The 27563-nt window shown below is 35.9% G+C and overlaps 3 protein-coding genes across 6 annotated transcripts in view; 2 read left to right on the forward strand and 1 right to left on the reverse strand.

Moving 5' to 3' along the window:
• Positions 1 to 2869: 2869 nt before the first annotated feature.
• Positions 2870 to 11868, forward strand: LOC107864305. Its single transcript, XM_016710633.2, has 11 exons — positions 2870 to 3163; positions 3264 to 3338; positions 7981 to 8076; positions 8157 to 8232; positions 8434 to 8499; positions 8614 to 8693; positions 8786 to 8872; positions 8973 to 9110; positions 10079 to 10181; positions 10424 to 10632; positions 11445 to 11868. The coding sequence occupies exons 1-11, from the start codon at positions 3098 to 3100 to the stop codon at positions 11511 to 11513; spliced, it is 1065 nt and encodes a 354-aa protein (XP_016566119.2). The 5' UTR covers positions 2870 to 3097; the 3' UTR covers positions 11514 to 11868.
• A 1428-nt stretch (positions 11869 to 13296) lies between these two features.
• LOC107864304 (protein disulfide isomerase pTAC5, chloroplastic) lies at positions 13297 to 18319 on the forward strand. The gene is made up of 7 exons (XM_016710632.2): positions 13297 to 13840; positions 15263 to 15499; positions 16333 to 16428; positions 16531 to 16653; positions 16960 to 17206; positions 17741 to 17778; positions 18020 to 18319. The coding sequence occupies exons 1-7, from the start codon at positions 13475 to 13477 to the stop codon at positions 18119 to 18121; spliced, it is 1209 nt and encodes a 402-aa protein (XP_016566118.1). The 5' UTR covers positions 13297 to 13474; the 3' UTR covers positions 18122 to 18319.
• Positions 18320 to 18698: 379 nt separating this feature from the next.
• The window catches only part of LOC107864303 (glutathione reductase, chloroplastic), a 12597-nt gene continuing 3732 nt past the window's right edge, over positions 18699 to 27563 (reverse strand). For all 4 annotated transcript variants that reach the window (XM_016710630.2, XM_047408940.1, XM_047408939.1 and 1 more), the window contains 14 exons: positions 27400 to 27469; positions 27185 to 27256; positions 26505 to 26708; positions 26065 to 26138; positions 25899 to 25982; positions 25473 to 25560; positions 24965 to 25049; positions 24365 to 24438; positions 22695 to 22802; positions 22485 to 22549; positions 20647 to 20760; positions 20142 to 20241; positions 19393 to 19446; positions 18699 to 19054 (listed from right to left, as the gene is read on the reverse strand). In XM_016710630.2, the coding sequence (XP_016566116.1) occupies positions 18962 to 19054; positions 19393 to 19446; positions 20142 to 20241; positions 20647 to 20760; positions 22485 to 22549; positions 22695 to 22802; positions 24365 to 24438; positions 24965 to 25049; positions 25473 to 25560; positions 25899 to 25982; positions 26065 to 26138; positions 26505 to 26708; positions 27185 to 27256; positions 27400 to 27469 (1285 nt within the window). In that variant the 3' untranslated portion in view covers positions 18699 to 18961. The remainder of the gene's footprint in view (positions 19055 to 19392; positions 19447 to 20141; positions 20242 to 20646; positions 20761 to 22484; positions 22550 to 22694; positions 22803 to 24364; positions 24439 to 24964; positions 25050 to 25472; positions 25561 to 25898; positions 25983 to 26064; positions 26139 to 26504; positions 26709 to 27184; positions 27257 to 27399; positions 27470 to 27563) is intronic.

Raw genomic sequence — 27563 nt, forward strand, 5'->3', positions numbered from 1 at the left:
GAATTAGCTCCCGATACATCTAATCATGAAGATACACAATTAGTTGAAACTTTTGTAATTACTTTATAAAGATAGAGATTTGTATAAATATGGTAAATTAAGATGTATGTTTAAGTTATTTTTCCTTTTATATGTTTGAACGGCAACAAATATTGCTTGTTTATAATTTTTTTATTAGGTGAATGATATTTAGACTAATGTGAAAGGATTAAGTTGTAGTCACACCATAATTTCTATAAACTTCGACGATAAAACAACTACTTTATTGTTTACATGAATATATTTATCAAGTTATATGACAAGTCATCATAATAAGATAGAAAATCAAACAATACTTATAGCTTAGTCAAACTTTTCTACTGGCCATGCAAGACCTCTTTTGTATTTTTGTTTGTGAAATACATGCATGCATGTCTGAAAAAGATGCATCAACTTTATGTCTTTATTCTAAATGTATAAAGTAATAGTCGATGAATAAATATAAAATAAAGATAAGTATTCAGTAACTTCGAAATATAGTCAAAGTTGCTAGGCCACACTCCAATTTCACGGGGGTCTTGTTACCTCGAACTCAATTTTTGCGTATTTTTGTTATCCTTTTGTGCTAATGTGGCACCTCACGTGAAGTTAAACACCCGAGGCGCGTGAAGAACAGTCGTGTGCTATTTCGACTAAAAAGGTTGATAAAAATACGATAAAATTTAGTTCGATGGTAATAGGACTCCCCTGAAGTTAGAGTGCATCGTAACAAATTTGGTCATAGTTCAGAGGAGTGCTAGATGCTTTCCTATAAGACGGCGAAGTCAAAACTTGAAGTGCATAGGTTCCTATACATCTACCTTAATACAAACAATATAATGATTGGGCTCACGATCAAATATTTATACATATATATATTCATTAGATTCCTTAATATATATATATATATATACAAAATACAAATTGCAACATATGAACAAAAGCTATGGAATTCCTGTAAATTCATATACATACCTCTAGATCTGCCCTTAGTATGAGGGAGTACTAAATAATTACTAATACATTAATCAATTAGGTTAATGCAACATCAAATATATAATCTAAATTTACGATTATAAATTTTAAAAAAAAAAAAAAAAACTATGAATTCAATCTTCTATTGTCCAACACTCAAGAGTTCAAGAAAGAACTTGTTATGTGAGTACAATCTTGTTGGGTTTTAGAATGGGCTTACCAACATTTGGGCCCAATATCTTATATATGGGCCACGACATGAACTTGTATTGTAGTCTATGGGCCTCTTTTAAGGCTTCTTCTTTTGATCATTGGATTATGACCCAAACAGCCTGTGGCCTCTATCTATTAAAGAAGGGGGAAAGGACATCGGTTGATTTTTGAGGAAAGGACAGAAACAACACTTCAAATTAAACTATTTCCATAAAAATGACCATGAAATTTAAATTTCACTTTCTAGACATTTCAATTTACTGGCTTGTTTTATACCGTTTCTATACACCTTCTATACAGTTTCTATATAAATCTTATATATATATATATAATATTCTATACGAATTATATAGTTTTTGATACACAATTTATATAATAACTGTACATTTTTTTAAAACGTTTTATACAATAATTATATAATTTTCATACACTTTCTATATATTCTTTTAATATATTTTATACATTTACATATTTGATAGAACTATACAATTTCTATACATATATCTTATATAGATACATATTTTATTTAACAATTATATCATTTTTATATAATTTAATTATTATTTCTAAACAATAAAAAAACTAGAATATTTGATCAGTTAAAAAGTTTATAGCAAAAAAAATTAAAATATTTGTAAAAAGGCCGAATTGGCCAAGTTGAATACTGTATCAGTAATGTATATAGACTGTATCAGTATTGTATATGGACTATGTAGGCCAAAATGACCCAAATTAAAAATGGCTATAAAGCGAAAACAGTAGATCCGACTGACCACTTTTTGAAAAGTTTTCAAACTTGAACTATTTGTTTAAAAAGTGGTATAAAGTTTCATTATTCCTTGATCTTTTTAAAAATAATTAGCCCATGTTATATCATGGTTAACTGTTGTATATGTATAATTATGCACTAAAGATATACATATTGTATTCATTAATTTGATGTAAATATTAAGGAACATATATATTTCTATCATTATCGGAATGGAATTTTTTATTTATTTTTGATAAATGAAATGAAATGATAATCAAATTAAAAATTTTGTCAGGACTTTCACAAATAAGTCTCTCAACAATCAGTATTTCTTATGAATAATTTGACACAAACAGACTCATTTATTGATGTTTCCCATTGATTTGAGTACTCTCTTCATTCCATTTTAATTGGTCATCTTGTTAAAAATACTCTCATATTACTAGTTGATTATTTACTAAATCATGATACAATTAACTATTTTTTTCATTCTACCCCTACAATTAATAGTATTCATTAAATGTGAACAGTTACAATTTCAATGAACATTTCTATGTCCAATGAATATCATTAATATAAATAAATGATAAAATAATAAAATTTATCATTCTATTTAATTTATGATTTCTTAATCACCGTATAGAATGAAATATTTTCAACTAAAATGGAACGGTGGAGTATTCAACTAAAAAAAAAAGATTAATATAAAATCTGATATTGATAAGGACACCACACACCGTATTGGTGTAAGGTAGTTGAAATGAAAGCTCGCTTTGAGAGTGTTGTGTGATAAGAAGCTGTTTCTTAAACTTAAAAATAAATTCTACGGAATGGCAGTCCGGTCGGTTACATTGTATGGAGCTGGGGGCCTATTAAAAACAACTTTTTTACTTCATTTGAGATAGTGAAACGGGCTGCATACACTTTATCCCCGAGACTCCACTTCGTGGGCAAACACTGGGTAATGTTGTTGTTGTTGTTGTTGCGGAAGGGCAAAAAGTGCCCTATTCAATAAATTCAGAGCCCCTCAATGCAATTTCAATCTTCTCAAAACGACATCGTTTTAAACTTTCTGAATCTCCTTCAACCTCAATAATCTTCTGTACATCATCAGATTCAATCTCTCTGTGTGTATCTACAATGGATCCAAAATCATGTTACCGATTTACCTTCCTATTACTCATCTCTCTCTTCCTCCAATCTACTGTAAGTTTCTCTCTTATTTTTTTTTTTAAATATTATTAATTGGAATGATTTGATTGTAAATTTCAAAATTTGATGTTGGAATCTTGAAATATGGATGCAGGTTGTTAGTGGAAAGTCCTCGGTGTTTTTCATTGATAACCCATCTCACCGTTACTTCCGTTCACCTTCTTCTAAGGTATTTCGAGTTCTTTACCGTATGTTTTTTTATTCAATTGTATGTTTTTTTTGTTCTATTGTGATTGTTTAAGTAGTTATGTTATGGGATTAAGGATGATCAGATTGGGGAGGTCAGGAACAATGTGATGCCAATTTGGGCATGTGGGGTTGTTGTAATTGGAGTTGAAAAGGAAGTCAACTATTTTTTGATTGAGGTATAGTTATTTCATAGCATTAAGGATGATCAGATTGGGGAGGTCAGGAACAATGTAATGCTCATTTGGGCATGTGGGGTGGTTGTAATTGGTCCTGAAAAGGAGTGAAATTGAAAAGGTAGAAACTTTAGTTATTGATTTGGAACTAATTGTCGAAATATGTTGCAAGTCAACTAGTTTTTGATTGAGGTATAGTTGAATATAAGATTGTATGTTTTGTGTGTTTGATTTTAAGTCGAGTATTAGCCCAAATAGAGGACAGGTTTGGAATTGATTGCTATAAATTAATTAGTTATTTATAGCTTTAAGGATGATCAGATTGGGGAGGTCAGGAACAATATAATGCTCATTTGGGCATGTGGGGTTGTTGTAATTGGACCTGAAAAGGAGTGAAATTGAACGGTAGCAACTTTAGTTGTTGATTTGGAACTAAATATGGAAATATGTTGCAAATCAACTAGTTTTTGATTGAGGTATAGTTGTTTTATAGAATTAAGGATGATCAGATTGGGCAGGTCAGGAACAATGTGATGCCCATTTGGGCATGTGGGTTGTTGTAATTGGAGTTGAAGAGGAGTGAAATTGAAAAAATTAGTAACTTAGTCATTCATTTGGAACTAAATGTCGAAATGTGTTGCAAGTCAACTAGTTTTGATTGAGGTATAGTTGTTTTATATCATTAAGGATGATCATATTGGGGAGGTCAGGAACAATGTAATGCTCATTTGGGTATGTGGGGTTGTTGTAATTAGAGTTGAAAAGGAAGTCAACTAGTTTTTGATTGAGGTATAGTTATTTTTATAGCATTAAGGATGATCAGATACACCCAAGGGTGTGGCCTAGTGGTTCAATGAAGTTGGGATGAGCACCATGAAGTCTCAGGTTCAATTCCCAGCAGAGACAAACACTAGGCGTTTTCTTCCCATCTGTCCTAGCCTTGGTGAACAGAGTTACCTGGTACCTGCCTGCTGCTGATGGGAAGTGGCAGGTATCCCGTGGATTTTGTCGACGTGCGCGCAAGCTGGTCCGGACACCACAATTATCAAAAAAAAAAAGGATGATCAGATTGGGGAGGTCAGGAACAATGTCATGCTCATTTGAGCATGTGGGGTTGTTGTAATTAGAGTTGAAAAGGAAGTCAACTAGTTTTTGATTGAGGTATAGTTATTTTATAGCATTAAGGATGATTAGATTGGGGAGGTCAGGAACAATGTAATGCTTATTTGGGTATGTGAGGTGGTTGTAATTTAACCTGAAAAGGAGTAAAATTGAAAAAGGTAGCAACTTTAGTTACTGATTTGGAACTGAATGGCGAAATATGTTGCAAGTCAACTAGTTTTTGATTGAGGTATACTTGAATATAAGTTTGTGTGTTTGATTTTAAGTCAAATTATTTAGTACTAGCTCAAATAGAGGATGGGTTTGGAATTGATTGCTATAAATTAAGTAGTTATTTATAGCATTGAGGATGATCAAATTGGGGAGATCAGGAACAATGTAATGCCAATTTAGGGATGTGGGGTTGTTGTAATTGGAATTGAAAAGAAGTGAAATTGAAATATGTTGAAATATGTTGCAAGTCAACTAGATTTTGATTGAGGTATAGTTATTTTATAGAATTAAGGATGATCTGATTGGGGAGGTCAGGAACAATATAATCCTCATTTGGGCATGTGGGGTTGTTGTATACTTGTATTGGAGCGGAAAAGGAGTGAAATTGAAAAGGTAGCAACTTTAATTATTGATTTGGAACTAAATGGAGAAATATGTTGCAAGTCAACTAGTTTTTGATTGAGGTATAGTTATTTTATAGCATTAAGGATGATCAGATCGGGGAGGTCAGGAACAATATAATGCCAATTTGGGAAAGCGGGTTTGTTGTAATTGGAATTGAAAAGGAGTGAAAGTGAAAAGTTAGCAATTTTAGTCATTGATTTGGAACTAAATGTTGAAATATGTTGCAAGTCAACTAGTGTCTGATTGAGGTATAGCTATTTTATAGCACTAAGGATGATCATATTGGGGAAGTCAGGAACGATATAATGCCAATTTGGCTACTTTAGTTATTGCTTTGGAACTAAATGTTGAAATATGTTGCAAGTCAATTAGTTTTTGATTGACTTATAGTTATTTTATAGCATTAAGCATGATCAGATTGGGGAGGTCAAGAACAATATAATGCTCATTTGGGCACGCGGGGTTGTTGTTTGGAATTGAAAAGGAGTGAAATTGAAAAGTCAGCAACTTTAGTTATTGATTTGGAACTAAATGTTGAAATATGTTGCAAGTCAACTAGATTTTTGATTGACCTGTAGTTATTTTATAGCATTAAGGATGATTAGTTTGGGGAGGTCAGGAACAATGTGATGCCAATTTGGGCATGTGGTGTTGTTATAATTGTAATTGAAGAGGAGTGAAATTGAAAAGGTAGCAACTTTAGTTTTTGATTTGGAACTAAATGTCGAAATATGTTGCAAGTCAACTAGTTTTTGATTGACCAATAGTTATTTTATAGCATTAAGGATGATCAGATTGGGGAGGTCAGGAACAATATAATGCCAATATGGGAAAGTGGGGTTGTTGTATTGGAGCTGAAAAGGAGTGAAATCGAAAAGGTAGCAACTTTAGTTATTGATTTGGAACTGAATGGTGAAATATGTTGCAAGTCAACTAGTTTTTGGTTGAGGTATAGTTGTTTTATAGGATTAAGGATGATCAGATTGGAGAGCTTAGGAACAGTGTAATGCCAATTTGGGAAAGTGGGGTTGTTGTAATTGGAATTGAAAAGGGGTGAAATTGAAAATTTAGCAACTTTAGTTATTGATTTGGAACTAGGTGTCGAACTATGTTGCAGGTCAACTAGTTTTTGATTGAGGTATAGTTTTTTTTTGTTTTTTTGTTTGTGTGTGGGGAGGGGGGGGGGGGGTGGGGGGGGGGGCTGATTGAGATAGATATAGTTGAATATAAGTTTGTGTGTTTTGTGTGTTTAATTTTTAGTCAAATTATATAGTATTAGCCCGAATAGAGGACAGGTTTAGATGATTCATATAATCGGATCCAACTATTTTGGAATTGGCGTGTAATTGATTGGTTGATTGATTTCAACTTGCAAGTCAAATTACCTAAAAAAAATAATGGTTTGGTGATTGATTTAGCTGTTTCCTTTAATTTGGTTATGCGAAATCCTTTGGGGCATAGCTGTCTGATCTTAAAACAGCATTAACATCCAGATTCCAGTAGAGATTTGTAGCATTAGATATTGGCATTGGGGGAGCTTAGGGACAATATGATGCCCATTTGGCGCGTGGGGTTGTTGTAGTTGGAATTAAACAAGTGAAATTGATAGTAGATATGTGAATTGAAAACTTAGCAACTTCAGTTATTGATTTGGAGTTAAATGTCAAAAGATATTGCGAGTCAACTAGTTTGGAATTGAGTTATAGTTGAATATAATGTATGTTTGATTTTAAGACAAATTATTTAATATTAGCCTGAATAGAGCAAGATGAGTTTAGATGATTCATTGGGGGTTTATTCAATTGTATGCTTAAAACCACATTGACAGACAGTAGAGATTTGTGAGTAGAAGGTTGAGATTAAATGGATGATTCTGCTCAAGATTTTATGCCTTCAGCAATGATTAGTATGTTTCCGAAGAAGATCATGAAAGTTACTGTCCTTCCAACATATTGTTTTCTGTATACATAACCATATTTTCATGATTTTCACCTAGTGGCATGTATTAGCTCAAAATGAATGAATTAATGTTAGAGAGCTTATAGAGAACTCGAGTGGACTAACCTTAAAGATCCACTATTATAGCGTTGGCCGTTGGGATATACTTGCATAAGCTGGTAATTTTGACTCGAGAGCATAATTTTAGGAGCTTCCGTCATCTATATACATGAAGACATTGACGTAGCAAGACTATTAAGATAGCTTAATCACATTATAAAGCAGTTTAATGATGTATTAGAAGACAAATACTGCTCAAATAGGTGGACTCCAATGACAGAAGGCTCCTGCCTAGGCGGGCAATGGGGAGGGAGAATATAGACAGCCTTACCTCATTGGAGAGCCTGGCTCCAAGATTCGAACCGTGATCACCAATAGAAATGTAGAGTGCTTCCACATTATTCTGAAGTTAGCTTTTGACACATAAACATCAAATACCAAGAAACAACAGTCTCTAACTAATATTTTTGTATTTCGCTTGAGTTATTATGTTCAGACTTCAGACTCTGAGAATAGGTATTATAATCTACAAAGTTAGACATTGCCTCCATAGTTTCTAATAATATGAGTCGCCCAGCAACTCGACAATATGAAATTACTAGTTCCTCTTGATTTTTTGTTTAAAGTTCGACATCCATTTTTTCCATACCACCACATCTAATCATTTTAAATTTTTAATTGACTAACTGCATAATTATTTGTTGGACACAGATAAGTTCCTTGTCTCTTTCTGAAGTTGGTGCTACTGTATCAGTCTTGCTTGGTTTTGCACCTCCTGCTACACTTTCCGCCGCTAGTTCATCGAAGGTAGGAAAGATGAATCATTTAATAGGGAATGTTTTGACTAAAGCAAAATATACATCATCAAATGTTCATATTGGTTGCAGTTGAATGAGGTACTCATACCAAATCCATTTGATAGGCCGGGTTCTGTCCTCATCGTAGAAGTTACAGGAGCTGAAGGTATGCAAGATGGAATAAATATATAGTACAACAGATTAACATACCGAGTCTCTCTCTCTCTCTCTCTCTGTGTGTGTGTGCGCGCGCGTCTTTAAGATTAAAGAACATACTTATTGAATGTTCTAGTGTGCTTGTTTTGGCTTTTAATCTTATATCGGGAGATTATATAAGATTGTGCTTATTGATGCTATTTGGTAATAGGTGTTTCTATTGAGGCCCTTAGAAGCGATGTAATGAACAAAAATAGAGCTGACATTCAACTTCCAGGTAGTTGTCTTTTACTCTTTTACATGTGGTAAGGTGCTTTACTATCTTAATATGTTAATTACTTGTAATATAGGAGAATTAGATATTTGTTTGATTAATTTTACATTTATGCAGATGCAAATGAAGTTTCTCTTTTTTCATTGGATGAACCAAAGACAGATGCTGAATATTCAGACAAAGAACTAAGTGACTTTGTGAGTGTGTGTTAACAGTTGCGTGATTATCTTTTCACATTGAATTACTTCAATGTCATTCAACACATGAGAGGTTTGATTTGTGTATGCAGGCATCATGGTTCAGTGGTTCATATGTGAATGGAGAGCTGACAATTCCCTTGGAGAATGCCGCAGATTTGAAATTTCAATTGTCAAAGGTACTTTTTGAGGCTTAACAGTCTATACGATGACTTCTTTTTGTGGTGCCCTTTCCAATTCAACCTAATTTATTGATTGTCCTTTTTATTTGTGGCACAGGAAGCAGATAGGGAGTTTGTAACAAGTCTTGTTTCACTCACCCATAAGATTCAAAGAGCAATGGAGATGCACCACGATTTGTCTGGAGCTGTGCGCCGTCCATCTGAGCTAATTTCTGGAAAATTTGATGGCCTTAAGGTTACAAACTCAGCCTGAATCTAGTCAGATGTTTTCTTTTTCCCCAAATTAAGCTTTAGTGCATAGTGCATATGTGATACATCTCTTATATTTTAAAGCATGGATTTAAGAACATTGCTTGAAGGGGAGCCGTGGAGTAACTGCTAAAGTTGCTGCCATGTGACCAGGAGGTCACGGGTTCAAGCCTTGGAAACAGCCTCTGGCAGAAATCATGGTAATGCTGTGTACAATACACCCTTGTGGTAGGGCCCTTCCCTGGACCCTACGCATAGCGGGAGCATTAGTGCACCGGGTTGCCCTTTTTAATTTAAGAACATTGCTTCCAATATTGATCTCTCTTTTTGCCTTTTCCAATTTAGTCAGGTGTCATACTAATACACCTTTACCCTTCCTGTTTCTAAGTTGCTGCCATGTGACCAGAAGGTAGGGGTTCAAGCCATGGAAACAGCCTCTTGTAGAAATGCAAGGTAAGGCTGCGTACAATTAAACCCTTGTGGTCGGTCCTTCCCCCGACCTTGCGCATAGCAGGAGCTTTATTGCATGAGGCTGCCCTTTTTTATTTCTAATTACCCCTGGTTTTCAATCGCTCTGTTGCTTTAATGGATTGTTTGTATGTCATATTACCATAGTTTTTTATGTAGTAATTACTCCTTGAATATTGATGATAATCTTGACTTCCAATTACGGATGTTTAAGCTCCACACTTCTCATCAGTTAATTTTTCTGTTTTGGTTCGAAGGAACCGTCAATAATTGCCTCATCACCCCAAAAAGAAAGGATTAAACCAGTTCCAGAGGATCATTAATGTCTTTTATTGTCTGTCATTTGTCTGGAAAAGGAAAGTTCTTTTCGTATATTGGTGGTTATCTGAAATATTTGACCTCACTGAAGATACATATAAGAGTCGAACGTGAAACATGTTATATACAGGCCATACCAGATCAATTAATCTTTTAATTTTTATGTAGGCTCTCAAAGAGCATTATGGAGCAGAAGGTGTTGCCAAAGGAACCAAATTGTTCAGTATTGTGATGTCGAAGATGTTTGATTCCTTAACTGAAGCGTACAAAGGTTAGATTTTGTTCGCTGGTTTTGACATATCTTATACAACTTTTAGCAGCTTCTCCGATCTTTCACATATCTATTTGGTTTATGTAACAAGAGTTGAATTTATCCATCTAGTGTATTCTTGACACTACGGCTGCATTTCAAGAGAACACTTTGCACTATGTGCAGTAATTAAGAGAAGAATGTGTTCCTTTGCTTCTTCCTTTCTGATTCACGTTAAAGTCAACTCTGTATTACTCGTGCAGGTCAAATTGTTGGAGTCATTGTTTGTAATGAAAGACCTTCAGTAGCAGAATCATTATTCAATGTCATTTTCACTTCTCAACCATCTGCCCGCTGGCTGGAGGAAACAAAAGATTCATCCAATTCAACTGCTATTGAAGAAATTGTACTGGTTAGACGAACTGTTGCATGGATTACAGGAATCTTGCTTATAATTGCCACTCTATTAGGAGTAAGTTTTTGCTGACCAAATGCTTTTCAATGCTTCCATTTGCATAATTGAAACAACTATTGCACATTTGTTACAGCTGACCGTGCATGAGATTAACTTTAAGTATAGCAATCTAAGGATACATGACACTTATAGATGGACCAGGCTCGTAGCTTTAGAACAGAAATAAGATATTTCTAGGTTGTTTTCTATGATATCTTCTTCATCAAAGAAAAAACGGGCTTAAAATTCTTTTAGTCAAATCCATCCTGAAGAGGGTTCAAGTGATTGTTGAGTTCTTCCCATCCAGCCTTTGGACCTCTCGGGAGCTATAATGAAGTTTGGAGAGGGTAGTGACCTTTTCTCCATTAGTGGAGAAAATAGTGCTCTAGTTTTATCTTTTGGGAAGCTTGAAACTAGACTACTGATTATCATTGCACCCATTAGGTAGTTATTCCTCCGACTACGCTGATGAATGAAATCTAGAACAACTGGATTAGCAGAAGGGAAAGCAGACGGTAGGAAGATCTAGTAAACACTCAAAATCTGTAGCGCAGCCGCTATTAAGTATTCTCATACATGTGTTGCTTTAGATGGACTTCCATGTCCTGCAGTTTCCGAATAATTGCATCAAGAGTTCCCTTTTTCTTGGATAGCTTTCAAAAAAGTTTCCGTTGTCATAGATTATCTTCAATCTCAGACGACATTTGTTGGTGGGAAAATCGTATTTGTTCATTTTTAGCGCTCTTCTAATACATGTTATCATGTCGTCTTCTCATTTTCCTTGTACATTTTTTCCCCTACAATCTCATAGCGTTTCTAATTGAATGCAGATCTACTTCCTCCTCAACATGCCACTCACAAGGGACACCCTTCTCTATTCTAATGTGAAGCTCGACTAGAATTCTGCAGCTGCATTAAACATCGGGACATCAATGGTGCAATCTGCCCATGATACTGTACAATTGTGATTCTCTCCGGTTGCCTATTTAAACTAAATCGCCATTATCATCAACTTATAGCTGTTAATAAACCTGGTTTTGCCTACGGGGGTTTTCCCGACTAGCTGTCTGTAGCAATATATATGGGGAAGTATTCATGGAAGCAAATGGAGTAGGGGCTGTTGTAGTGAAAAGAGGTTGAGGAAACAGATTGTGTTTTTGATTATTGTGTAATTCATTTAGATTCTGGTGTTTGTATTCCAAAACTAAAGTCTGCTTCAATATTTTTGACGATGAATAAAATTTCAAATTTGGATCAGCTCCGCGGCCTCTTCTGGGAAATTGTGCTGTGCATTGCAGTATCGCGATTCACGGTTATTCTATTTGGACACCGCTATTTAACTTGTATCGAACACATCGATGAAGTTCATGCAAAAAATGATTGATCTTCGATCACTTCAAGCAAAAGTGATTCCATTCTGTGTATAAACTCCATTTTCTATTTTGTTTGCTTGCTTTTTGGCGTGATACGGAGTTTAAGTAATGAAGACTTTTCAATCTTGTGGTCTTAAATTAAAGATAGGTATAAAGTGTATCGAAATGTCTTTTAGTCTTGTTTTCGTAAATATGTTAAATGGAAAGTTAAATTAAAAAGATCTTAAAAAAGGTAAAGAGATATTTATTTTGAAACATACTACTAAAAAGAAAAGCAAGATATACAACTTAAGACGGATGGTGTAATGGATACTTCCCGTCTCAAATTATGTGACACATATTTGAAAATATGGTTTATAATAAAAGCTCTACATGTTTTGTGACCATAATTTATCTCATTAGAATTAAAATAAAAATTTTAAAGATATATAAAAAGGACAAATTAAAATGAAAGAATGCCATGTAAAAAGTATTTACTTACCTTAAGTTCTTTTTAGCTTTATAATCTTCAGTTTTACACGTAAGTATCTTTATTTTTATGTATAAGAAATCTGAAAAAAGAATAGTGTCATTTTGCCTGCTGAAATTATAAAAAAGCAAGACATTTCATTTCGTTGACAACTTTACAAAAATGTGGAGTTTAATAAATGACCTAAAATACACCTCAATTATTAATTAAAGATAAACGTTCTGTATCCGAATCATGATCAAAGTTGTTATAATTCACTTTCCGCATGAACTCAATTGTAGTGTATTTTGTCACTCTTTTACGCTGACATGACACTTTTATTACTTAAAATGGGATCCACGTCAAAGGTGCCACGTCGGCTAAAAAGGTCGATAAAAATATGCTAAAATTTAATTCAGGAGGGCAATAGCACCCCCGTAAAGTTGGAGTGTGTCGTAGAAAATTTGGTCATAGTTCTGAAGAGTACTAGGATCCCTGTAAAGTTGGAGTGTGTCGTAGCAAATTTGGTCATAGTCCAGGAGGGTACTAGATACTTTACGCTATTAATTAATTGAATTTCACACCTAAACTTTCAGGTAATAAAAAATAAACAATTAATAGTTGAAGTGCGTTTTAATAAACAGTTGACCGTAATTCAGACACACATGATAATTGAAATTTAAAAAAAAAAATGGCAGACCGGTAGACTAAAACCCAGCTATGACAGGTCCAGAAAAGGGTCCCACCACAAGGGTGCATTGTACGTAGCCTTATGTTGCATTTTTGTCCGAGTCTATTTTCAAGATTTAAATCCGTGACCTTGTGACATATGACAACAACTTTACCCCAGTTACTTCAAATACGAACACATGACAATTCAAATACAAAACCCCAAAAAATTGAGATTGTGTAGGTGCATAGATTCCCTCCAGCTAAAAATATCTCAGATTAGTTTATCCATATAATAAAAACAGTTACATAACAAACTAAAGTGAAGTAAACAAAAAATCAGTTTAACAGTTATTACAGAGAGATATCCATGGCATCTTCACTACCACTAAGTTTCAACATCATCACTTCCCATCTCCCCAACAACCTTAAGTTCCTCACACACCATAGTACTCACCACAACTCCTCAACATCCCTCTCCATATCTCACATTTGCTACAGCACTTCACCCGAAAGGGAAGAGGAGTCGCGGTGGCTAAGGGAGGAAGCGCGGTGGTTGAGGGAGGAGCAACGATGGTTAAGAGAAGAGAGAAGGTGGGAAAAACAGCGAGAAGCTTTGTTGGTTGAAATTCAGAAGTTACAACTCCGTGTTAAGGAGTTAGAGAGTAGAAACAGTGTTGTTGTAGAAGGCTCTTCAGTGTCCGAAACTGTTTCTGCAATTGCCAAGTTATTACAGGTGTTCATGTTAAAAAAGTATCTCAGTTTTTTGAGTTAGAACTATCAGATGTGCGAGTTTCCTGTTATCGCCAACACACCTTAGCTATCAATTGTTCAGCGTTTCTACCATTGCTGAAGTTATAGCAGGTGTGTGGTGGGGGGTACATGGATCTATTTGAATTTGAGGAGAACAAATTGTTGATTTACTTATCTGTGTATTAACCAAATGCCCTAAAATAATATATATGTTGCTTAAAAAAGGTAAACAAGTAAAGTGAGATCATCAAATTTAGGGTCAAGTTGATGTATATTAATACACCTAATTAATTAAAAAAAATTTACTAAACAACTCTTTCAATCACGATTGTAGATTTAAAGCTTAGCTATTGATTACTTAGAATCCATTTTCTATTGAAATACTAGATGGTATTGAGCTGAATATTTGTCAAACTGAAAAGAGATTAGACACTATTACCCCCTCAAACTATGACACACCTAAACTTCACGGGGGTCCTATTATCCCCTAAACTATTTTAAAGTGTCATAAATACGTCTTGTGCTGACGTGGCACGTCAGCACTGAAGGATGTATTTATTACACTTCAAAATAGTTTAGGGGGTAATAGGAACCCCGTGAAGTTTAGGTATGTCATAGCAACTTCGGCTATAGTTTGAGGGGGTAATAGTGTCTTACCTCAACTAACAATAATAATAATAAAGGCCTCTACTAACAACAACAACACATGAAAAGTAGTTTTTCATAGTTTAGAGTCGGATTAGCTAATCACCAAAAAAGGGCAGCCCGGTATACTAAGCTCCCGCTATGCACGGGTTCGTGGAAGGGCCAGACCACTAGGGTCTTTAGTACGCAGCCTTGGAGTAACTGGTAAAGTTGCTGCCATGTGATCAGGAGGTCACAGGTTCAAGCCTTGGAAACAGCCTCTGGCAGAAATGCAAAGTAAGGCTACGTACGATACACTCTTGTGGTGGGGCCCTTCCCCGGATACTGCGCATAGCGGTAGCTTTAGTGCACCGGGCTGCCCTTTTTGTTGTTTCCACGGCTCGAACTTGTGACCTCTTAGTCACGTGGCAACAACTTTACTAGTTACGTTAAAGCTCCCCTTCAGGATTAGCTAGTAACCAATTTTTAGATTATTAGGTATCATTTCATGGTCCAAAAGATTAAGAAGAATGAAAGCAGGCACTAGTCTATCATTGTTTAATTAAAATATGAAGGTCTGAATTACTAACTATACTTTTTAGAAGTGTGATCATGTTCACTAAACTTCATTGATATCAAAATTTATGTTTTTGAGGCTTTTGTTGTTCTTCTTTTTGTACTTTTAGAATTTCAACTTGGAAATGTTCTTCTTTATAATAAAGTTCCACAATTTCATGAGTTTCTGAGATCAGTAAATCATATCTTTTTTTTGGTTTTCTAGCTGCTGAAGGAGGGGGAGGCGGGAAAGAATGTAACTGTGATCGCAGAAAGTGGATCGATTGCTTTGCCATTAGTTTTAGAAGCAGCAAAGCAAAATGAGGTTGTTGTCAAGGAAGCACCGCAACAGGAGAAGGTGATTAGGGAAGCTCCTAAAGAAGCAGAAGGAGACGGTAACAAGGCCAAGAAGAGGCGAACTTTGAAAAAGGGATCCGAAGGAGATGAAGTTCGACTGATGCAGGTCTGCTAACTTAGAGTCAACATGTTTTTTTGTTCTATGTTTCTCGGATTCTTCAAAAAGGCCATCGGATGTGTGCCGGATCCTTCAAAAGTAGTGCAGGTTTGAAGGATCTGACAAGGGTGCGGCAACAATTTTGGAGAGTCCGAGAAACTTAGCTTTTAATCGCATTAACTTGGTAAAATCAATTGTTCATTTACTCTTCAATCGAGCTTGTCTGTCAAGTGATCTTCGCGTAACAAGTTTCCTTCCAGCATGAACAGACTAGTAATCTTTGTACCACTGTCACCAAGTAGTCCAAGAGTATCTAGGATATTATGATGATTAAATGAGCTTAGTAGTAAAAACATTGAAGGATCAAAAGTGTTAGTCTCAAATATACATCAATACCAAAATGCATAATTATCTGACAGCTACTTCCTTTTTCTGCGATCGCTATAACTAGCTTGCTCTAGTATTTTGGTCAATCAAGCTAATTTTACTAAGATATCATGAATGTGACACTGAGGATATCTTGCTTCCTATTTTGGAGTCACGTTTTCGTACTTGTGTTTATCTTCTTAGCTGAATAAATCAGTGATAACAGTAAACTGTGTAAATTCAGACTTCCTTTATCCTGGTCGTTAACTTCATTTGAATTTCCCTGTGTGTTGTGAACTTCATGCACTTTCCTGAAACTTCGATTGTGTTGGATCACATAAACACATATTTTTATGGTTCATTTGCGTCGATTAGTTCTTGATTTTCTTTTTTTACTTGAGCAGTTTTCTCTCCTTTGTGCGTCTTTATCCTTCCAATCAAATACTTACATCCCTTAACTCTGTTTGCCCTTTTAGGAGCAATTGTTAAAATTGGGCTTTTATTGCGGTGAGGAAGATATGGAATTCTCAAGCTTTGCTGGTGGGACAGAACGTGCTGTGAAAACTTGGCAGGTCTGTTGTGAACTGTATTTCATAAACCGGGAAGACTCAAATTATACTCGGTTTGGCTGTGGTAAAATACAGATGATTCATGTTTCTCTCTTATTCGAGCAGGCTTCATCTGATGTCCGAGAAGATGGCATTATGACTTCTGAGCTTCTTGAAAAGTTATATACGGTGCAAAAGATTGACACAGTGAAGGAAAATCCCAAACAACCAGATGGAACTGAAGCTAAGGTGTGTTATCCCTTTCGACATATAGATAGATGTCAATACTGATATCTTGCACTCCCACAAATGTCGAAATTGAGCCCATTAGGCCGTTACTGATTGCAGATATTTGGTTTATCTTTGTCTAAGTATGCGCTTTCTTCCACGAAAATGTTTCATTATTGTTTCTTGATTGTATGTATTATGAATTCTAATCTGACAGATATCAAGGAACAGGAAAAATGAATTTTCAGTTGTTGCATGGTTGTAGATTGAAGTCCTTACGACTAAATGGCTAATGCATTTGACGATAAGATGTTCTTTCAACCTCAGGCTAGTGCAAATGGTGCCCCAATTGCATCTATCATGGAAATAGAGGAAGTTCAGCAGACGATTGTGAAAGAAGATGGTGTGTCTGAAACTGAGGTGTCACACCATAGAGTCTTTCTCCTCGGTGAGAATCGATGGGAAGAACCTTCCAGACTTTCTACAAGTAAGAAACCGGCGGAGACTACTAATGGCAGCAGCACCACCGTGAAATGTCTTACTTGTCGTGGAGAGGGTCGCCTGTTATGCATGGGTATATCTTCTGTCCCTTCTCATGTGTTTGCGCCTTTTAGTACTACGTATCGAAGAGCATGAATTTTTTTATTCAAATGGAATAGTGGAAGGTTTATTGTCAGACCTTCTAGAGATGGCCCCCTATCTTACTTAAAGTGTATTAACAATGTCAAACAAGCAAACACAGTCTCACTGTATTTGGTTGTGAGAATGAGATATTAAACAAAAAAGGGAACATCTTGATTATTGTGGTAGCAACTCCGCCTGTGTGAGTTGGCTCGCGCTATCAGTAACAAGGCCGGGATAAAACTAGTCAATTTATGATGAGTCCTCGCAATATAGAATACATTATTTTGTTCTTGTGATGGGAAACAAGTGCATGGGGAACTATACTATTATAGCAGTTGAAGGATCAAATCAAGGAACATTTGTAACTTGACAAACTTTTCTAGAAGTACATCTGTTCCAATGGCTAACATGAGGCCACCTTCTCCAACTACTATATCGTTTGGTAAAACCATCTTCCGTTAACATACAAATGTGTTTTATGCAGAATGTGATGGGACTGGTGAGCCAAACATTGAGGAACAGGTATTGCTATTTTGTTTATCTTGGATACGTTATCTCGCTATTTTTGTTGTCATTATTTTCCTTTCTATCATGATTTATCTACACTTCTTCTGAGCCGATGGTCTTTCGGAAACAACCTCACTACCCTGCAAAGGTAGAGGTAAGATTTGTTTTCATATCATCCATGCCAGACCCCACGTGTGGGATTATATTGGGTATGTTGTTGCTGCTTGAAAAACTTATCCTGGAACCTGCTTTGCAGTTTATGGAATGGATAGATGAAGGAATGAAGTGTCCTTATTGTGAAGGCCATGGATTTGTAACTTGTGATGTTTGTGATGGCAAAAAGATGGTGAAAGCTTAGTGGATATATTTGCACTTGTATATTCATCCTAACATCAGTTTTCTTCTTTTGATTCTTCCCTTTCACCACATAGACCAAAGATAAATTGTATTGTAGATATCAATATTTGAGGGGAGGGTTCACAATGAGAATAAAAATACTGACAAATTTGAGTCAAGCCTATAAATATGTAAAAAAATAATACAGAAAAAATCTTCAGCCCATAAATCATATATTCCCTCTGTTTCAATTTATTTGTCTTACTTTCCTTTTTGTCCTGTTCCTTTTTGTCCTGTTTCAGAAAGAATGTCATTTTTCATACCCAGTCTAAACATAAGATTAAAAAAACTATATTTATTTCTTAAACCCCATGCTTAGTCAAACTACGACAAATTGAAATCAACGGAGCAACTCGTTACACCCAACATTCCACACCACATGATCTATTTAAGATCATAAGATTCAAAGGACGTTTTGATACATGAAACACACCTTTAGTTTAAGATTTATTTTCTTAAATTCCATATAGAGTTGAAACTGGAGAAAGCATTATCATCACCACATCACAGAAAAATTAAAACTCACTGTGCTAGTTCAATTATTAAAAACCCAAGCTACTTTTCATTCAACAGGTAAATACTGCTACTGCCAGCATTTCTCTGTTTGCCTCTGCCCTCAAAACATAATACAAATTTAAAACCAAAAGACAAAAAGCACCATGTAGCTAAAACTATGAAGAGGGGTTGAGTAGTGTCTCGTCGCGTTGTTTTTGTGTACATATATATAAATGTAAATATATTGTAAGAAACAGTCCTTTTTTTTTTCCTCATCCTGAAAGCTTCCTTTTAGGTCTTTGCATCTTCAGAGATTTGTCTTTGGTTTGTTTGCAGAAACGCGCCTTGTCTCTGAACGCATGGTCACAAACTCTTCTGCAGCAGAAGGGTGTATTCCCACCTGGGGTAACAAATTGAAAGAAAATAAATGAAATGCGATATATATCTTGGTTAGAGAGAACAGAAAATTGAAAAAAGAAAACACAACGTTAATATCTTCGTTTAGTGATGAGGACTTAAGGATTCAGTCTATAGGGTAATCATTCTACGGAGTAGCTTTTTTTTTTTTTCCCCATAAAGGTAGCAAATATTATTCACAAAAGCGTATTCCTCTTCTAGCCTTGAACCGTTGAACGGATTCTATGAATCAAGTATTCAATATGTTTCTTCTACAATAATTTTCTTAGTAAATATCTTAGCCTTACAGGAAGAAAGCGTAAAAGTAAATATAAGACTTACTGTACTGTCAAACTGCTCCTTGGTTGCTCCACACTTTAGTGCAACGGCAACGCCCTGTTGGAGGAATGAAGAAATTTTATCAAGCATGGCCCATTATGTAGAAACCGTAGAATTATTGGTAAAAGGAAGAAATTCAGAGGGGCACTAAGGATGAAAATTTAAAGCTCATCTGTCATCCAGGAAGAAGCTATTATTGTCACTCGATTCAGTATTTGTTTACTCAAATTAAGAAGGAAAAAAACTTGGGAGAAAAACCGCTGAAGATTTTATGTTCCCCGTTTTGGGGCCAATAGCAAGAGGAAAGAGTAGCTAAGCTTCCTCAAATTGTGCATGTTGGGAGGTAAAAATGCAGGGAAGAATGAAGACAATTGAGGGATAATCTAATATTAAGGGCCTTCCATTGAAATATTACATTCAGCAAAGTCGTGTGAATAATGAAACATAATGGAAATTGGATATCATGAGAGGTAGACATTGCTTGAGTGTCGCTAAATGATGGAAGCTGTCAACATTTTTATGCAGCAAAAGGGATGCCACCCTCAGTACTGCTGAAAATTAGTTGAAGCAGTCATATTCTGCCATTACTCAGATGCACCAACTACATAGCTGAATAGTCAAATTATTCAAGGTTGATAATCTCATCATGGCACTCACGAAGAGGCAAATATGAAAGATCAAAATTACCACAAACATAGAAAAGGAAAATGTACAAGCTAAATATACACAGCATTTATGCAGAAAATACATGCCTGCATGATTTCAGGTGCATCTGGACCACACATGGATGCCCCTAAAACTTTATCTGTCTGCGCATCAACAAGAAGCTTCATAACTGACTTCTCTGTTCGTCTGTTACAGCATGAATGTTAAGAATTAGTTATCACAAGCCCACTTTTTACTGATGTGATCAATTTGAAAGAAACTGCTCAAGAATAAACACATAACACAGTTCCAAATTAAATGCTGCAGTCTTTCAATCACAGGAATAAGACATAAAGAAATCAGTAATTATCTCATATCCAGTACTCAGAAAAATGATAATATTCGAAACGTTGTGAACAAATAAAGATAGTGAAAAGAACATCCCCCACCATTGTAGCTTTAGTTTATTTGCACACACAAGAATCGTGGAGAACCAGTGAACTGATTTAAGAGCCAGGTTAAGCAGAATTAGCTGTACTATGTTGGTCTATAATGGGTACACATTCAGGGGTAACCTACTGACAACAAATTTGAAAGTAATTTAGTGGGTACCCAGAAATGGTGTTCTTCATTGGATTGAATGATGATGTATAAACTGAAACTTCTCCATTTACTTGCTCCATGGCCTGTTCTTCGCTAAACCCCACAACAGAGAGAGGCGGGATGCTGTCCAGCAAAAATAAGATACTTGTTATACACTCAACCAAAAATATCAAACAAGATATTAATCATGTGATTAACCTCAAAAGAAATACTTTCAGCCAGGTATGGGCTTACTTCACAACATGGACGCAATTAATTCAGTAAGTGTGATAAGAAAATGAGAACGGATAAAAAATGCATCCACACTTCAGGGCTAAAGTAATTGTCACTAATTAATGATATGTATTGCCAATTTGCTTCTCATGATAATTTGGTATCACTAAGGGAATTCACCCCCACATTTCTTAAATCATAAATGTCATTGTCTAGTTTTCATCAACTGACATCAACTTGGTAAAGAAGATGGGACTTTGGGAGTTAGGTCTAACGCAACCCTAAAAGCCAACTCATGAGTTGAGGACTGTCCAGGATATAACGAGACTACATTTCACTTCCTAAACCCATGTGGGACATTCTAACACCATCAATGCTTACTACCGGATGTCTAGAGTATAGATAACATAACTTGGGGTCCAACATTGGGAAACGCAACAGGGATTGGTCTTGATTTTGTTATGATATCAAGAAAATGGACCTTAAGCCTAACTCGGCCCCAAAAGCTAGCTCAAGAGGTGGTGAGTATTCTCAAAAATCATCTGTAAAACTACCTGCTATTCCCTCAGCCAATGTGGGACAGTCTAAACATACTTGATTGCAATGAGTACCCGCTTCCTAAGTTGCTCGGACTCGGGTGCATGTGTCCGATATGGGTGCGGATCTAGAGGTTGGATTCTTCATGAGCTAAATTTTAAGATTCAGGAATATGGATATAGGTACTGATATGGGTGCGGCGACTCGGCTAAAAATAATTCAAATATCTAAAAACAAAGTTCTAAAACTTAAATTATGAGAGATTGTGTGGAGAACTTGAGGAGAAAATATTGATCAAGAGGAGAATCCAAGGAGTCAAGGAGAAAGGAAAAGGAGCCGCATAGAAGTTTCTATATACAAGGTATTCAATTTTCTTTAAAGTATCAAAAAACCGGTCACTCCTTTTTATTGAATCAGACCGGAATTCTCTGTCCATTTTGGTCAAAGTATCCAAAATCTGTTGACCAGATCCGGTACAGATCCCACACCCACACTCACACCCATGTCGTGTCAACACGGGAGCGGCACCGAAAGTGAAGAGTCCGAGTAACTTAGCCCACTTCTGCTGCTGCTAAAACACTTCACAAAATGTTTCCATCAGCTTTTCTATGAGATTGAACTCAAAAAAGTCCCAATTTCTCTGGAGAATGATTCCATCAGCTGTCCTATGAGATTGAATTCAAGTAGACAATTTTTCTTAGGTGCATGTTTTCTCCCCTAAACCTTGACGGTTGTAATAGTTATACTCCTAAAAGAGACTTGGTAACTCCAACAACTATATATTGGAAGATCTGTCTCAAATTGATTCCACTAGTTTCGAACAATACTGATAAACTTGGTAAAGGACTACGACAAGCTATTTGGGATGAAGCGTTACAAGCAGGTCACAGAAACGGGAAAATAAGCAACGAGGTCTATCAAAGATTTTCTTTCTCAAATTGATTCCGCTAGTTTCAAACTATACTAAAAAGTATGCCATTTAGGAACTTACCTACACTTTGTAAAGGACTAGGACAAGCTATTTTGGGTGAAGCTTTACAAACAGGTCACAATAATGGGAAAATAAGCAACCAAGAAGGTATATCAAAGAGAGGTACCAGAACACAGCACATGGGACATGTGAGTAGTCGGGCTTGGTAGGTTTTTCACCGAAAACAGTTTTCTGCAGATATGAAGCACAAACATAAGTAAGCAGCTTATCTTTCAGGGGATGACAACAAGAGCAACCATAGTGAATCCAATAATGCAGTTAAGGACGAAAAAATAATTTTATTGGCAGAAAAAAAAAGGCATAAGAAAAAAATTACCGCAAAACAGGTTCCTTCCATCAAAGCAACAGGAGTAAGATTCATCCGATTGGTGACATCACCAATGGCCCAAATGCTCGGTATATTAGTGCGAGAGTACTCATCTACCTGGAACAAACATGAGGGAGGTTTCTCTCAAGAAAATAGCATGGAAAATCTTTACTTTGGTTGGAATTACAGCAATTTGCTAAACAGCGTTATCACTAAAAAGTAGCATTGAATACAGAATAAAACATACGCATGTTTACAACGCTGATGCTAGTAAGAAAATTAACGAAATCATATACTCCTTATCAGAGTATTCCTGATTTGAGGATAATAAGTCGATTGACGTTTGATTATTTAAACAATTTTAACAAGTATAGATTATCAGAGCCCCAAGGAGGGTATGTTTTTTCACTAGGTTGGAAGTGGTGGGGGTGCATTCTTATACATGTAAAAACATGCTGAAGACGTCAATTACTAGTTGCTACACTTTGAAGATGGTAATCAATGGGGCGGACATTCTTGAATTAATAAAAGGGCAGCCCGATAGACTAAAGCTCCCGCTATGTGCAGGGCCTGGGAAGGGCCCGACCACAAGAGTCTATTGTACGCAGCCTTGCAAGTACCTTGCATTATTCCAAAGGTTGTTTCCAATGCTTGAACCCGTGACCTCCTGATCACATAGCAGCAACTTTACCAGTTTCTCCAAGGCTCCCTTTAGTGGAAACTCTTGAATCCACCAAAATATAGTGGGCAATGCATACTACAGTGAATAATATGGTGTTCAACTAAGCCCTCAAAAGAAAAAAGATGAGAAGCATGGGATGTAGCTCCATTCACTCTTTAGGTATCTTGGAGCGAAAGGAATAGGAGAGCCTTTAAAATTGTGGAAATTGATTTGTATAGATGAGGGCATGTCTTCTAACTCTAGTTAATTCTTGGTGCACCCACGATATTCCCGTTAGATGATTGGATGTTAACAAACCACATTTTGGGTAAGTTCTACTCCTTTCTCTTCTGTCTAAGTTATCTTTTAGTATACAGCTTGAAAATTTTTGCAGAATCTTAATGAAATTATTCTTTATAGAAAATAATTGTTCTTGATCAGAAAAAGAAAAAAGTAATTGTCATTAACTTGTTAGTACTGAATATAGAACAATTTAGAAGCAAGAATTTGTGAGAACAATTTAGAAGAAAGAAAGTAAGAAACCACATCAACCATGCTAGTGAATAGAGCATTGAAAACCAACAATTAGAATTTCATAAACTGGTGAAAGGAAGTAGCATTTAAGGACTCATAACACAACTTTCCCCCTTGTTTTAGACTCTTCAATGTGTGGGGTAGACTGCCAGACACGCTGAAGGAGGTGCATATTAACATACAAGATTTAAAGTACCCCAGCTTAATAAATCACCAACACTAGACACTTCACATATTTTACACTCAGTCAGCTCTAAAGTCCTGCAACTGCCTCATCTGATCTCATTCATCATAATACATTCAATGGATGACCTTACACCATTAAAATTTTTTAAAAGAAAATTCAATACAGCATCACATTTGTAAAGAAGATGTAGGCCACATCAAAGAAACCACGATGCACCAACAATCGTCATCTCAAAGATTTTCATGAAGAATATAAAGCAAGATTCTCAAAAAATAGGATAAAGCACGTGCTACTAACCTTTATCGCTTTCATGTTGTCAAGCTCGACACCAACAGCATCCAGATTCAACCTTTTTGTGTTAGGGAGACGACCTGCAATACATAGTATTGAGCTGCTTAAGACTACTACAACAAGATAGGGAATCTAGAAAAAGCAAAAAAGGGACGTCGCTGGTTAAGAGACACAAAAGCAGTGAAATATTTAGAAAATGGTTCACTACATTAGTCTTGGCAACAGAGAGAAATATAGAAAGCCGAGAGAAGAATACAAGGAACTTCCAACTGTTCTAAATAACTGGATTAACAATGTTTACAGGCAGTGTCATTTATCCGTCATTGTTGACACTTTATTCTGCACAAATGGCAAACATCTTCCAGAACTCATGTCAAATATTGGGTAATATGTCATGTGAAATTTCAATCAAACGGGAGGTAAATATGGCAGTGTATCACTTTTATAGTTGATGGTAGTGCTGAACCTAATTCCCCAATGTGAGTTTAACTCATGAGAATCAAGAGAAGATACTTGGACAGCCAAAAAGAAAATTTTGACCAACCCAGTAGACTTAGCCACCTGACTACAGTTTCTCTACAAACTCTATACATGATGTAAAATTACCAGTTGCAACGAGCACAACATCTGCCATTATCACTTCACCATGGTCTGTGTGCACTTTGATGCCACCTTCTTCTGCTTTTTCAAGCTGAGATATTAGATTGCAGTTAGAAGTAGCAAATACGTAAGTGCAATTAGTAGAAATATAAAATAAAGACATAGCAAAGATAATCACAGCAAAACTATGTTTTCTTCCGGTAAATGGAGTAGAAGAACATAACATAAGGAGGATAGACAACACCTTTTTTCTCTACGTAGCTAGAGGATAGGTAGTGCCATTTGAAAGTAAAGTGCAGAATAACCAGTCAAACCAAACAGTCTGTTTTTCCAGTGCATTTCAAACTGGATAAAGCAAATGATTTAATTTCTGTTTTACTTCATTACAGTCACATAAACTGTAATTGGTGAAGACTAAAACCTAAGGTAAATGGGGGAAAACTTAATAATTCCCTCTGTGGAACTATATCTAAAAAAAGTGTTCAGTTTTCACACAGCTATGGAAATAAAGTACCTTAGTCAATGTAGTGCAAGGATGCATAGTGATTCCTCTGCCTTCTAGATTTCTTGCAACTACAGCTCGCATTTCATCATCAAAACCTCTGCAATGTCATTTTGGTAATATGATAATGCTGCATGAGGTGTCACGAACTTGTAACCACTAGAAATCACCAATCTTCATGTTTTGCAGTGATCCACTAGAATAGCACTTCTTTTTTAATTTTGATTTATATAATTCTAGAGCAGTGACTGAGGCAGTATAGCCTGCTGAAAAGACACTATTGCTTTGTGAAGAGAATAGTTGGTCTGATCGACTAACTACGTGGGAAATAGACCTTTATTTGATTTTCGGTGAATTATAGTGCCTCGGTTCAACAAGAAACCACCTCCCCTCTGTAGAAAAATAGAACAACGAAAATGTATAATAAGACATTATCACCTCAGTGGGAGTTGCTTTCTGAAACATAGATCCACTGTCACACCCATTCCTCGCCATATTGAAGCAAACTCAACAGCAATGTACCTGTAGTAAAAAGACCTAGTTCACATCCTAATTTATCAATGCGAATGAACTAAAGAAAACAAAGATATGGATATGTACAAACCCTCCACCAAGTATCACAGCACGCTTTGGTAACTCTTCCAAGCTCAAGGCTTCATCTGAAGTTATGGCTAGCTCCTATTTGCACAACATAAGGTACACAATGAAGAAAGAAAAGCGTAAAAGACATAGAGAAGAGAAAACGAGATGCAACAAGATAACCGAAGGAAAAGAAGGGGTCGAGATTATACAATCAGCAAAGAGAAAAGAAATAAGAGAAACTACTGATTTTTGCAAAAGAAACATATGGGAGAGAAACCAGGGAGGAAGCAAGATAATCATCAACCCCATTGTTAAACTTCCAACCAAAGTTATCCCAAACATAACTTCTAGATTCACATTCTTATTGATGTAATGAACATGACAGGAAGAAGAACCCCAGAAATTTAACCTCGCTATTTAACCAGGTTGCAATAATTATGAATTTTGATGAATCTGATTCACCTGTCCTGGAATTCCTGGACGATGAGCCCTACTACCAGTCGAAATTAGAATGTGCTTTGCCGAATAGCTCATCTTGGTGCCATCCAGTTGAATTAACTCAACTTCATTTGGACCTATCACCCTTCCCTCACCTTCAAAAAGTTTAACTCCTGCATTTGAAAGTAGCCTCTTGTAGATCCCATTTAACCGTACAATCTCCTCAGTCTGCAAGTTTGAAACACAAGGTTAGCAAAATTGGTTATCTTTGAATTTAAATTACCACTCAAAGAAAAAACACAGGGGTTAGTGAAAAGAGGGACATTTCTGTTTCTGCATATAATAGCCATAAACTTGAGAAGGCGTCCACAGATTAGACCCCACAGTGAATACCGTATAAAAGCTATCTCACTCTGCATTTTATTTGCCATTAGATGTTGATGCTTCAATCAAAATGAACATTTTGATTTCCTTGTCTATAAGAGGTCAACCTCTCCACAATTATTTCCATTGTACTTCCACAGAGAGATGAGAAGTTTCTCGAATAGATTTTTTTAGATGAGTACTCGCTAAGTTCAAAGGTAGGGGTAAGGTCTATGTACAGACCCCACTTGGAGAGACCCCACTTGGAGAGTAGTAGTTGTTGTTGGCAGCTCAGTCCCTATCACGTACAGAATTACAGTTCTAAAAGAATTTCGAACTACCTTTTTATGCAAAAGCTTCTTCCAGTTGAAATCGACTCTCTCATTCACTTCCCATCCATAATTCCTTGCATCCTGCAGGTCACCCAAAAGCATCAAATGACCAAATTACTCATATTCTTTACACTTTACTGTCGTTTCTCAAACTAAGGTACGGGTGGAACGATAGAAATAGATAGCTCTGTAAGATAAAATATTTCACAGGTGTAAAGTTTCACCTCCAACTCCGGCCCATAGGCAGCTCCATAAACCAAAATCTTTTTAGGAACACAACCACGAAGAACACATCTGCATAAAAATAAACCAAGGACTTAAGCTTTACCATCAAGAACAATTGACTAACTTGAAGAACTTGACAATACATTTTTTTCTTTTGTTTGAC

Source organism: Capsicum annuum, chromosome 3 (assembly GCF_002878395.1).
Source record: "Capsicum annuum cultivar UCD-10X-F1 chromosome 3, UCD10Xv1.1, whole genome shotgun sequence".
Classification (NCBI taxonomy): Eukaryota; Viridiplantae; Streptophyta; class Magnoliopsida; order Solanales; family Solanaceae; genus Capsicum; species Capsicum annuum.